Source organism: Xyrauchen texanus, chromosome 37 (assembly GCF_025860055.1).
Source record: "Xyrauchen texanus isolate HMW12.3.18 chromosome 37, RBS_HiC_50CHRs, whole genome shotgun sequence".
Classification (NCBI taxonomy): domain Eukaryota; kingdom Metazoa; phylum Chordata; class Actinopteri; order Cypriniformes; family Catostomidae; genus Xyrauchen; species Xyrauchen texanus.
This window is the reverse complement of record NC_068312.1, coordinates 1,524,943-1,538,316: the sequence shown is the minus strand read 5'-3', so window position 1 is coordinate 1,538,316 and position 13,374 is coordinate 1,524,943. Positions and strand designations below refer to the sequence as shown.

Genomic DNA, 13,374 nt, shown 5'->3' with positions numbered 1-13,374 from the left:
TAAGTATTGTTAACGTTTAGGACATCAGGTCCCCTCACAAAGATTTGGAAGTGCTATCCCTAAAGAAACAAGTATTAGCAACTTCTTAGCAACCAGTATCCCTGTGTCTATGCTGTTGCTATGGAGACAACCCCTGGGCTTCCTGCTAGAATGGAGAGTAAACACTTTTGTGTGTGTGTGTGTGTGTGTGTGTGTGTGTGTGTGTGTGTGTGTGTGTGTCTGTGTGTGTGTGTGTTTATCTTCAGGCAATGTGTTTGAGTTCTTGTGGCAGGATTATTGTTTATGGACTACTATGGAGTTGAGTATTCAGGCCCGTAGTCCCCAGAGGCAACTTGATAGTCTGTGTCAAGAGGTCAGTTTTAGATTGGAAAACAATGGTTTAATGTTCAGTGCTCTCACATTCATCAGGGCACATGGATGCCTTCATATTTTTTAAGTACACTTGCAGAACAATACCACACAACTTAACACGCTTAATAGTTGTTTGCGAAATGACAACCTGAGTCAAAACTTCACAGGTAATTATTGCTTTGAAAGTCTTCTGGAATCTAATCTTCCATATCCATTCCCTCACAAAAGTGTTCACTCATACTTGTTTGCTTTCCGGTTCTTCTTTTAAGCCCAAATCCCCCCTCTTTGAAAGTGGCAGTGCCTCTGTGGTCCAGTTACAACTCGCATCGGCATGTCTATGGTGAAGACTGTCATGTCACATGGCACGACCTCCTGACCTCGGCGCAAACAGCGTCCGGATCCCTCCTTGTAGATGTCAGTCACATATTGCCATGGTAACCTCTGTCAGTGAAGTGTCAGCAAAAATAACAGGAAACTAGCATCCCCTCGTGAGGGTATTGTCAATGGCATACACTTCATGTCTGTGTTAACACAAGCACTGGCTTTGTTTATTTTGTTGGAGGGTATCTGAGAAACATCTCCTGGATTACAAGCAGCTCAGGCCAAGAGCGTGTCAGCTCCTTCATGGTCTGTCAGTCAGCCGGGGCTGTTTGAGTTGAGCTGTCTCTTCTTGTCCCTGCATATCTAATGTGCGTTGAACGTTTGGTGACATCCGGAAACTTTCTGGGAACTTACTCTCAAGAAAATAATGCTCTTCAAACATATCAAACCTTCAATGATCAAATCATTTTGGTCCATGAGGTCTTCTTAAAAAAATCTGTCAGGATTGTCTTGCTCCAAAACATGTATAATTTTGGTTTTCGTGACCACTTTTCCAACCTCTCTCTGACCCCTACAATTAAAAAGACAGTGACTGGACAACTTTGATTTCATGTTGGCTTTTATGTCATAAATGATGAAGTCTATGTGAATGATTTTTTTTTCTACTTTTCTTCCATTGGTAGTAATGTTCAATTACTGAATTTTGGCATAAACTGCAAACAACCAAGTTTGCACACAGCTAAATTTACACACAAAAATTAAGTCCTTTGCACACTTTATACAGTTAAAGGTATAGTTTGCACAAAATACAAATTAATTTACTCACTCTTGTGCCATCCCAGATGTGTATGGCTTTCTTTCTTCTGCAGAACAGATATTAAGATTTTTAGAAGAATATTTCAGCTCTGAATGTCCATACAATGCAAGTGAATAGTGACCAGAACTTTGAAGGTCCAAACAGCACATAAAAGGCAGCATAGAAGTAATCCATATGACTCAAGTGTTTTAATCCATGTCTACAGAAGTGATATGATAGGTGTGGGTGAGAAACAATCAATATCCTTTAATAGTCCTTTTTTCCTATCACTTTCCACCTTTGACCAACCAGTAGATGGCTGAATGTGAAAGTGAGATTTACAGTCAAAAAGGACTTAAATATTGATCTGTTTCTCATCCACACCTATCATATCCCTTCTAAATATGCGGATTAAACCACTGGAGTCATATGGATAACTTTTATGCTGTCTTTATGTGCTTTTTGAGCCTCAAAGTTCTGGTCATCATTAGTCTCTTTTCCACCAACATGCCAAACGGTTCTGCGCATGTGAGGAATGGTTACACTAGCTTTTCCCTCTGGGCATGGTACAGCACGATTATAAACCATTCTCGTCCTGGAATTCTCAGCACGGTTAGACAACCGGGTTCAACTGTGCTGGTGGAATTCCAGTAGTCACATCGTGACTCACGACTGGTCACTTGTAAGTTTACAAATTTTTTTCCTCTGTAGCTGGCCAAGTGCACTATTTGGGCAAAGTAAACACACTTCTCTCTCTGTCCTTAAACACTTGTGTTACCAAGGTAACGAGAACACTTGTGTGCATTTGAACTCTGTTTTTATAACTACAGTGGGGAAAAATCCGTAACCCTGCCGGTTGGCCCGGATTGGGACAGAATAGAAAGGTTTCGCAACAAGAACAGTTCAGCCCGTTGGTGGAAAAGGGACTATTCACTTGCAACAGAGCCGGGATATCATGATGGTGAGTGTAGATGTAGATTGGACTGGCTCCCTGATTTGTGTGTGTGCGCGTGCGTGTGTTTGTGTGTGTCCTACAAGGTTTGTGTTGATGGACTTTCCTAATTATCATTTTATATTCCTTCTTTGACTAAGTATTTTTCTTAAGAACAACAGAAACTTCTCAGAAGACAGACAGCTATTTTCCCTTCTGTTGACATGTATACCTTAATAAACATAAAGAGCTTGAGGTTGATCAAGTCAGCAGAGTTTACTCGTGCGTGTACATAACTCATCATCACTGTCAGCTCACAGGGAACAGATTTACACTCGCCTGCTCCAAACACAAACCTTCCCCATAGTTGTGATGATCAAATATCTGTGAATTCTTCGACAAGCATTTGAACAGGAAACACAGAATAGATCAACCCTGTTAAGTACTGTATTACAAATCTCATTAAAAAAATTCTTTACCCAAATCCAACCCATTATCAGAGAAACTTCAGCATCAGAATCTGTCCCTCCATTACAGTGGTGTATTTTTGGAGCAAAAAGATGTGAGTTAAATGTATTATCATGTTTCTGTGTTTATTAGACCAATATGTTTTGCCGCCAAAGGATATTTACATGCACACGCAGGAATACACACTCCCACAGCAAACTGTTTGAAAAATAGAGAGATACAACATGCACTGATCATTATGTCTGAACAGGAGTTTTCTCCTCCCTCTGATATGTCTTGTTTCCCCCTTGAGTTCTGCAGAAATAAATGATCTGTCTATTTTTTAATGTGAAGTACTTGTACAGTGTTTGTGTGTTTCTTCACATTTGTGCAATGATTATTGCCTGACAGAGGCTGACAGAATGACCTTTCAGGTCCAATTTCCGTGTTTGCTAATTTTCACTGTTGTAAGTGATTCTGTGTGTTTTATTCACTGGCCCTTTAGGAACACAAAAGGATGACTGTTTTTAACGGAACAAAGAGGAGCAGATTTCAAGAGCAGCTCTAGAAAGCCAGAATTAACTGGTAGCATGTTGAACTAGAAAAGGAAAGTTCATCAACACTACAAGCCTGTCATATTTCAAACAGATGGACGGATGGAAAGATAGGCTTTCTGATTATAATAATGAATATGCTTTATGGTTTAGTTTAGTTAATTCACTGAGGGATGTAGATCACAGTGTCATGTTTTCAAATGCACAGAAAAGTCCTGAAATGTAAACCAATGAATTTAACTGCCGGTTTTTGTTTTTTATTCCCTCATCATTTTCCCCCCCTGTACATATGAAGTGATTGGTATTGACAGCTGAAGTATTGGACGTGACAGCGCATAAAGAGGCCTAATTTATTCCATTACATGGTGATTCCCTCGCTGCATTTCTGCCATCAGCTGGGCGACTGTGCAAGAGTTGATGTGAGCTGTGCATAATGAATTCAGTGCGGCTTGGAGGAAGTCCTACAGAATGATGTTTGCTTTAAGAATAAGATTGTGCTCATCTGTCATGTCTGGGCCCATTATTATCACTGATCTATATATATATAACTGGATAGCTCATGATGTCACAACAGTGAAGCTACTGCGCCGCCATCTTGGTATTCCCTAACATTCTGTACTCCTATGTGTCTCAATGGGAAATCGTCTGTTTTGGTGAGTAATTTGTACCCATCCAGTCACATTAAAACACATTTCTTATGTCTGCATACACTGTATCACAATGCAATCTTCCTAAATATGTAATTCATTATTTATTTTGACTTTCATTTTTTCCCCCTGCTTATTCTAAATGTGAGCGTGTTATGTCACTCTTTATTGCAGCAGCATTACGTTCAGTGGCGCACGTGTTACCTCAATAGAAACAAGTTTAAGAAACTGAGGTAAGATATCAGTAGTGTTATCATTTTCAAACATATTTTTTGCAGGCTTTAAAGTTTTTATTCTGAATACATAATTATGTTTTGTAGCTTTTGTTTACGTTGAACGTGCATTGTGGTTATTTTCTTAGGATAAATGAATATTAGCTATGCAGCTAACGTTAACTTAGTGAGTTATACTGTTATTCTTTGTGGTTACTTTCCTAAGTCAGCTTTTTTGGTCAAGTTGAATATCTAACTGCAGATCAACACCGGTTACATATGATCAATATAATGTGGGCCTGCATTAATTCTCTGTGTGTAATTTGTACTTTATGCAGTGCAGGCCTGAATACGGTCCAGCTCACGGGCATCATTTATAAAGTGATCAATTGGAATAGACGAGGAGCAGGGCAGGACTGGTAATCTGGCCTACCGGACATTTTTCCGGTGGACCGACAAACTTTGGGGCCGATCAGGGTGGACTGGCCATCGGGAGAACCGAGCGGGTCGCTGTGTCGGCCGCGATAATCTAAAACGAGCCGCCGCGTTAGCGAACACTACCCCCCAACAACTTTTTGACAGTTATGTCAAATCCCGGGCCGATTTCTCTTTCCAGTCCAGCCCTGACAAGGAGCACATGGATATTGTTGAAGTTAAACAAGGTAAGTTTGCCGTTTGGATTTCAATAAACATCGCACTGAATGTTAGATAAAACTGGAATTGGTTTGCAACAGGAGGAAAATCTGTATGAGGAGACAGTTGTCAGCCTGGCTTCACTGAAGAGCTGTTTTAACAGAGTAAAAAATATCTGTTTTTATTTGCAATGAAGATACTTTTGCAACATGCATTATAACAATAGTCTTATAAAATCACTGTGTTTCAGATAGTATAACATATATATATAACATTTAATATTAATAGAAAAGTTGACCCAAATATGTAAATTCTGTCATCATATACTCAACCTCATGTCCTTCCAAATCCATGTGACTTTCTTTTTCAGAACCCCAAAAATGCATTTTGTATTCCATATAAAGAAAGTAAATGGTGAGCAAAATAGCTTGTTTTGTACACCAACGACTTTCATTATATGGACAATTTTTTTTTTTAAATGTCATCTTTTGTGTTTCACAGAAAAAGTCATACAGGTTTGGAAGGACATGAGGTTGAGTAAATAGCTGTGCGTAAGGTCTTAAGTTGGGGTAGAATGTTCAAGGCTTCGTAACTACTAGTTAGTTTGTAACTAAGTCGGTGCTAAATTTGGTTGCTCCACCTGTTGTTTAAGTCAATTTTTTTTATGTACTTGGAAGCTTTTGTTATTGAACAAATAAATATGTATGATTTCCTTGAGTGTGCATATGTCAATAAACCTATTTCTGATTATGATTTAAAATATCAGGGGATTGTTGAAATAATTAAATGCTCACAAGCTGGTATGTACATATTCCAGAAATGAATGCAAATGGATAATTTCCATTAAGTAAAGGTAAATTAATGTGTGTGTGTGTGTATATATATATATATATACACACACACACACATACTACATATGAACTTGTGTGTGTATACTATGCTACATTTTTTGGTTCTGGATTTATTCTAAGAGGTACTGTCTAGTTACAATATCAACACAAAGCTAGTCGTTCTTATTAACTTTAAAATTTGTTGATGTGCATGAAAAAAATAGTGCACTTGGCCAGCTACAGAGGAAAAAAATTTGTCAACATTATGAACAATGAGCATCAACAGATTTAAACTATGAAGGCAGAGAAACATTGCATCCTGTAACAATCTGCAGATGGATAACTTTGCTTTAAAAAGGGGTATTAATACACTTTGGTGTTGTATTTTTACTGTTGATTATTAAAGATTATGATCGTTATGCCCACTCTACATGGGGATAACGACTAATGTGTTCTTAATATGTACATAGTCATAAATTACAACCTGTGGGCACTTTAGCCACATCCTTAAGTGAGTGTTGTTTCGCGGTTAAACGCTGCACATGCCACGATGCCCTCTGTCAGTAGGGAATAGTAAGATGGCCGCCAGAGCACTTCCGGTAGCTTCACCTACTGCTGGCAGTTTAGAATTATATGAGCTATCCAGTTATATATATAGATCAGTGATTATTATGCATTATTGTGATTCCGAATGAACATTAAGGGCTATTTTAGGATGTCTTCAAAAGAAAGAATGTTGAAACACTCAAGAACGTTACGTAAAATCGCAAAGTGGGATTTAGCATTCAAACAAGTAAATATCCAGTTGTTTAGTTTTGTCACTAACGTACTCAACAAAAGTACCATGGTATTACCACATCTGCTATGTTTGGAATTGACAACTAGCATAATGCTACTAGATGAACCGTATATACTGTAAACTGCCTACTGTAATTACAAATATCATGTGAAGCGTATCAGTCTCGGGTCACTAAAAAAAGCAATGCACTACAAATTTCTAATTACTTTTATAAAAATTATAATAAGATTACTTGGCTGAAAACTTTATTGGAAAGTAATCATCCATCCATCCATCCATCCATCCATCCATCGTCAACCGCTTATCCTGTGTACAGGGTCGCGGGGGGCTGGAGCCTATCCCAGCTAACATTGGGCGAAAGTGAATGGTGACCGGCCTTTTCGTAGCTCCAAAAATCACATAATGGCAGCATAAAAGTAATCCATATGAGTCTTCAGAAACAATATAATAGGTGTGGGTGAGAAACATCAATATTTAAGTCATTTTTACTGTAAATCTCCACTTTAAATTTCACTTTCAGATGTGAAATTGACAATTAAAAGGCACCACATGTGACAATCAGATGTAAAAGTGAAAGTGGACATTTAGAGTAGAAAATAACTTAAATATTGATGTTTGTCACCCACATCTGTCATATTGCTTCTGAAGATATGGATTAAACCGCTGGAGTCGTATGGATTACTTTAATGCTAACTTGTGTGATTTTTGAAGCTTCAAAGGTCTGATCACCATTCACTTGCATTGTATGGACCAACAGAGGTAAAATATTGAAGTCCAGTCATTGCAGTGGTTGGATACAATATCCCACAGAGTGTGCTCTTTTTTTATATTGCACATAGTAGTAATTGTGGTCAGTCGCCTGGGTATTCTGTGCATTCTTTTGAATATGGTAGACTTTGATGTACCTCGTAACATCATGTAAATACATATGAATATGGTAATCAGTACCATGAGACTGGAATTTATCACAGTACCTTGGTATTGCCATCTATACCGTCACTACACCATGGTAATTCTCAGTACTTTTCTTTTTTCTTCAATAAATCGTATGTGAAAGAGTATACCGTTTCCAACGACAACATAAACAGTAGTATTGTTGTCACGTGTTCTAACTGCGTTGCTTGTTTGTATACATCTGGAATCCTTATATGGTTTGTCTGTTGTTGTCAGTTTTATGAATGGACTCAATCCCCGCACCTGCAGCAGGTGTAGCAGCAGCATACTGCCACCCTTAGGGTGAAATGCGCAATGCACGCGTGACATCTAACTGATGAAGTCTTCTGACATGACGTCAGAGGCTCGCCGTGACGGGGGTGGAGAGCCTATATAAAAAGTTCATGCGACTTTCGCGCTTCACACGACTAACCTCGGACCTGAACGGGTCAAGCACAGCTGATATATCATCACTTTCCATTATCAACAGATTTTCTACAACAGGCTGCAAATGAATAAAACATCCACTGCAGGTAAGACAAGGATGTGAACAATAATATTGTCTATGTAGGCCTATTTGGTATTTACTTTAGCCTATATCAGATTACCTTATTGTGGTTGGAAAAAATTTTAATATATTGATGATTGGTATGTGCTTTGTGTATTTGGGCAAATGCCCTTTTCCAAGTGTGTAAATATCAGGGGCGTTGATTCCAGGGGGGATCACGCCATCAATCTACGCCATTGGCAAATGTTATTCTTTGCTTTTGTTTTTGTAATTTATGACTTGATAAATGTTTGTTTTGGTAACAGGACAGAGGTTTGCCATGAAGGCGGCATGTGTGATGATCCTCTTGGCCTGTCTGTCACCCCTGATGTGGTGTCAGAGTGTGCCGGCTGAGGGTGACCTGACTCTGGATGAGCTCTTCCAGCGCGCGGAGGGTCTGCTCATCCGCTCCATTCTCACGCACATGCAGGACAATGAAAACAATGACAATGGTGTCTGCTCACATTCACATTCTCAAACTAGTTAGAATACACTTACGACTACACGTCAGAGGATCAGAGAACACTCCTATTATTGTTTTTAACACACTTTTATAAGTTGCGTATAAAACAATTTTTTAGAGATCGACCGATAGGCTATTTATGTTTTTGAAAAAGAATATTTTTTATCAACGGGTCCGATAACCAATAGCCTATAAAGAACCGATTTTAATTGCTATTTTATTAATGCCTTTTAATAAAACTATAAAACTTATAATTAGACCACAATTAAACGTAGGCCTATTGTAAAAAAGAATAATGATGATGCCATTCATATTATTATTATTATTATTATTTAGGTCATATTTACATCTAATTGCGATTTTTTTTTTAGAGAGTCACAATTTATATATATATAGGCTATATATATATATATATATATTATTAAAAACTAATAACCGATATTTATGTTTTTAATGTGTCCAATAACTAATGACCTATTCGGAACCGCTTTTTTAATTACTATCTTGTGCTATTTGAGACAATAAAACGAATTAGACTGATAGAAACATGAATTAAGAATATTAATAAATAATAATGTTGATGATTAGGCCCTATGCAATAAATATTATTATCTACAAATGGTTGCATTAATAATAAAGAATCAATAACCGATAATTATGTTTTGAATATTTTTTTTATTTATTTATTATTACGTGTCCGATATCCAATACAATTGGTAGCACACATTAAGAGCTTTTTTTTTAGCATGATTCAGTCATATTAAATAGTTTTTGCCTTGATTAAACAAGTTAATTTAGAGACACAAATAAAGTAGCCAATATACGTTCCCTGACAAAATACTTGGACTGTGTACGATATCTTTCTGCTGAAATAGCTGTTTGTCCATGTTATATATTTATTTGTTTTATTGTATTTATTTATTTTGACATCACATCAGGATTCTTCATGACTTACTAGTGTTCAAAGACAACAGTCATAAATTATGTTTTGTTTCCACCTGCAGGAGAACAGATGCTGTCCCAGCCGGAGTGGATGGAGAAGAGACAACACCCGGGCAAGCGACAACATCCCGGTAAACGCGAGGACGCGGACTATGGAGACGACGCGTCTCTCCAGAAGAGACAGCATCCCGGCAAACGCGAGGAGGAAGAGAGCATGAAAATTAGACGACAGCATCCCGGAAAACGCCTGTTTCTGGAGCAGATGATGGAAACCCCGACCACCCAGAGCGAGCTATCCAAACGGCAGCACCCGGGAAAACGGTACCCGATGCTGCTCCAGAAACGACAGCATCCCGGCAGGCGCGAACTCTACGAGAGCGAGCGGACACCGGGAGACCTGTTGGGCCTGGACAAACGACAGCATCCCGGGAAGAGACTGTGTGAGGACTGGGATGTGGATGGTTGCGATCAAACCAGCATCCTACTTGAGCTTCTGGACAACGGAACCAAAAGTCGCACGGAGGAGAAGAGACAGCATCCCGGGAAACGGTTTGAGTTGGATGACGATATCACGGAACGGGAGTAACTGAAAAAAGTATACTGAAATGAGGCGCCTAAACGGATAAATCACGTTCATTGTTTTGCCGCAGCATCATACTATTGATGGGACACGCATCTGTCTCCATAGGCGTGTGTTTTACTGGTCGCTTACAGGTGTCTTATACATTTCGTCAAAGCAATCTCACAATCTGAGTGTCTCGTTGAACTGCTACGGCGCAGGAGTCCACCGAACGCACGCGCTAAAATATGTTGCACATTTCTCTTATTCCCTATTCCCAACACAACTTTGCTGTTCAAACGAAATATTCCTTAGCTGTCCCAAATAGATCCATAAGGTTCATTCTTGTACGTGAATGGTGAAGGTGTTTCTATGCGTAAATGCGCAACTAGCGACCAAGTTTTAATGATGCACGTTTCCGTTACGAGTCCCGGGTTTTATTTCCTACACATCTACAACATTATTAAAACGATATATCCCTTAATTGGCGGAATTAGTATTCCACTTAAATTCAGTCATTTTGAGGACTCATTTATTACAATGCAAGTGACCAGAAAAACAATTCGCAGTTTTCCCAGATGTGATTCGTCGTGAATCGTGGAATTGCTCAACTAATGTAAACTTCGAATGAAAAGTAGCCCTGCAACCCTCGAAATATTTTTCTATAATATTCTTATGAGTTCAAGAAGTTGCCAATCTGTACATTTTCATTATTTATTTTGTTGGTATATAGCATATTTAAATGACAAATGTTGTACAATAAAATGCTTTCGATGCGCATGTGTGCTTTTGGATTTGAGCATCAAACAATCAAAAAGAGTGGAAAAGAGAGTAAAAAAGTGTAAGAGTAGCTCTTAAACTTTACACACTTACTAATTCTTGCACAATCTCAGCAATACTGAGGTACATTTCTGTCCAGTCCATTCAAAGGTTCTGTTTAGTCTTAATTACACACACCATCCACACACAAAACCTGCATTAAAGTGAATAAATGAATAGGAGAGATGACTAAATTCACTTCATATATCTCATATAGCACATTTATTGTTAAAAGTGAATTTCTATATTGACACAAAGTCTTAACTAAGAAGCTTCCAACAATAATATTGTTATTGCCCAGGAAAAAAATAAACACACGTTAACCCGTATTGCGGGGCACCTTGTCACATTTACAATTGTGAGAGCATGGGTTTATTGACACTGATTTGAGAACAATACCTTTATTGAAATGCTGTCTAAAGTAAAAAGAGCCATCTTCCACAACACATCTGTATTTATATGCATTATAAATGATTTCATGACTTTTCAGAGAATTTCGAAACAGGGAAACAAATATGAAACACAGCACAATTCAGAAAACAGCAAAATAGGAAATGTATTTTTGGCCAACAGAAACAGTCAAGTCATTTTTATTTGTATATCGCTTTCCACAACACACATTATTTCAATGCAGCCTTACAGAAGACAATGACTTGATGTCTTAAAGTCAAAGGTGAATGGAAAAAACTCCTGAAGATGTTAGTTAGTGTCCCCATGTAACAAGCTCTAGTCTGTACTACTGTACATATATTAAAAGGTGACACTATCTTCCATCTGTGAGCTGGCAGAGTGTAAGCCGGGATGTATAGACATCATAAGATCACTGATCATAGCTTTGACTTCAAGGCAGCAGGAGTCCATGGGGTGTCCAGTCATTATAGACACTGAAATTCAAACAGACCACCCAGGCATCTTACTTCCATCCACCCGCTGTTCCTGGCGTGGGTGGATGTGTTCTGGTCACTTTTGCTACAGCTTTCACGGCATTAGATCATCTTATCATCACATCATGACAAGCATACAACTTAGTCATTAGAGTCATATGTTTAATCTTAAACATATTCATTACAATGGAGCTAGAACTATTACTTTAGTAATCTTACTTTTGTTCATTTGAAATCTAGACATGTGACATTGAATAATATAATGTGTTTTGTTTTGTTTTGTTTTGTTTTGTTTCGTTGTAGAGGTGGAAATAGCTGTAAATATTCAGATTATACAATTACAGGTTCACATAATCAGATTAAGTAGAAATTCAGAACTCCAAATACAAATGAATGTCTGCCCACTGACAGCAATGCTGCCTGTTTTAGATCAAAGTTAGCATTCTTCCAAGTTGGGTTAATACAGATAAACTAAACTAGGAGATGTATGGCAAAAAGTGTCCCAATTTTCCTGTATGCGCCCTATGTGACCTACTAAAAAGTAGCAATTCCCAACATGTTTGGTAAAAAGGGGAACATTTGCATACCCTCCACACTGCTTTAATCTGTCATTATGAAAAGTTCAATGCATTAAGTGAGTTTACTTATTAATCTCTATTACAAGCCTCATTTTGTGATCACTACAGAAGTACAGCAGTGCAGGAACTCTCCTTGTTATTATTAAACACATTTTTGGGGGAGTAAATATATGATACTCTCAGACTGCTTTTGTTCACAACATATGTTTTTCATCTACTTCAACTACTTTCTTGCAGTGGCCAGATTATCCAGATGAAAACTCAACGGTTTTTGCGTATTTATCTCATGTAACACTTTCATTGTATTTAATTAACTTTTACTTTTAAAATAAAAAAAAAACTTATAACATAGGGTTACTGTTTCTGAATACTGAGGAAGAATATTTAGATCTACAGTGAAAATATTAATACATTTAAATAAAATCCTATGCTATTAATCTTCGGGAAAATACTGAGTGTCACTGCACCCGTGGATGGAGAGTGCATGCATACCCAATGATATTCTGCCAATAAAATCCTGTAGGCCTACCAACTTTGTAACAGCTGGAAAAAGCCATTTGAAAGGGAACATTAACAGAGAGTTAGTTCTAAACAAAAATAAACTCTAGGAAAACTGTACTTAGGGTGGCAGTGCTGCGAAACTCATGAATATGAATTATTTTATGCTCATAAAAGATGATTTTAAATCCCCTATTTTGATAAACAATCATTATCAATGACCGATTCAAGCACTCCAATAGATATTTCACTTTATATGGTAATTTCATCTCTACATCTGACTCTATCAATCTTGGGATTTTGATAGTCAGAACACATCGATAAGCACTCTAAAAACTAGACTCAAAACATAACCACTAGAAAAATTTGTCCTGTTCTTAATTAGAGTTTCTGGTTTCTAATTCACCCACATATTACTTTTTGTTATAATAAACCAAGAATGCATCAGTATGTCAGTGGATGGATGGATGGATGGATGGATGGATGGATGTTACATGACATCCACAAACTCTCCACTCCAGCAGGGGGAATCTGTGCGAACACCTTTCTCCCATCTCACAACCCAGCCATGAAGCACTCAGTTTATATAGAGCAGAAACACACAGCGCACTGGTGCTCCCCATTAACAAT

The 13,374-nt window shown here is 37.9% G+C and overlaps 1 protein-coding gene across 2 annotated transcripts; it reads left to right on the top strand.

Moving 5' to 3' along the window:
* Positions 1 to 7,889: 7,889 nt before the first annotated feature.
* Positions 7,890 to 10,739, top strand: LOC127631194 (pro-thyrotropin-releasing hormone-like). 2 transcript variants are annotated; one of them, XM_052109230.1, is made up of 3 exons: positions 7,890 to 7,987; positions 8,268 to 8,396; positions 9,469 to 10,739. In XM_052109230.1, the coding sequence occupies exons 1-3, from the start codon at positions 7,966 to 7,968 to the stop codon at positions 9,990 to 9,992; spliced, it is 675 nt and encodes a 224-aa protein (XP_051965190.1). In that variant the 5' UTR covers positions 7,890 to 7,965; the 3' UTR covers positions 9,993 to 10,739. The 2 variants fall into 2 exon arrangements, with proteins under 2 accessions (XP_051965190.1, XP_051965189.1); XM_052109229.1 differs by having other exon boundaries at positions 8,268 to 8,453.
* The last annotated feature ends 2,635 nt before the right edge of the window (positions 10,740 to 13,374 follow it).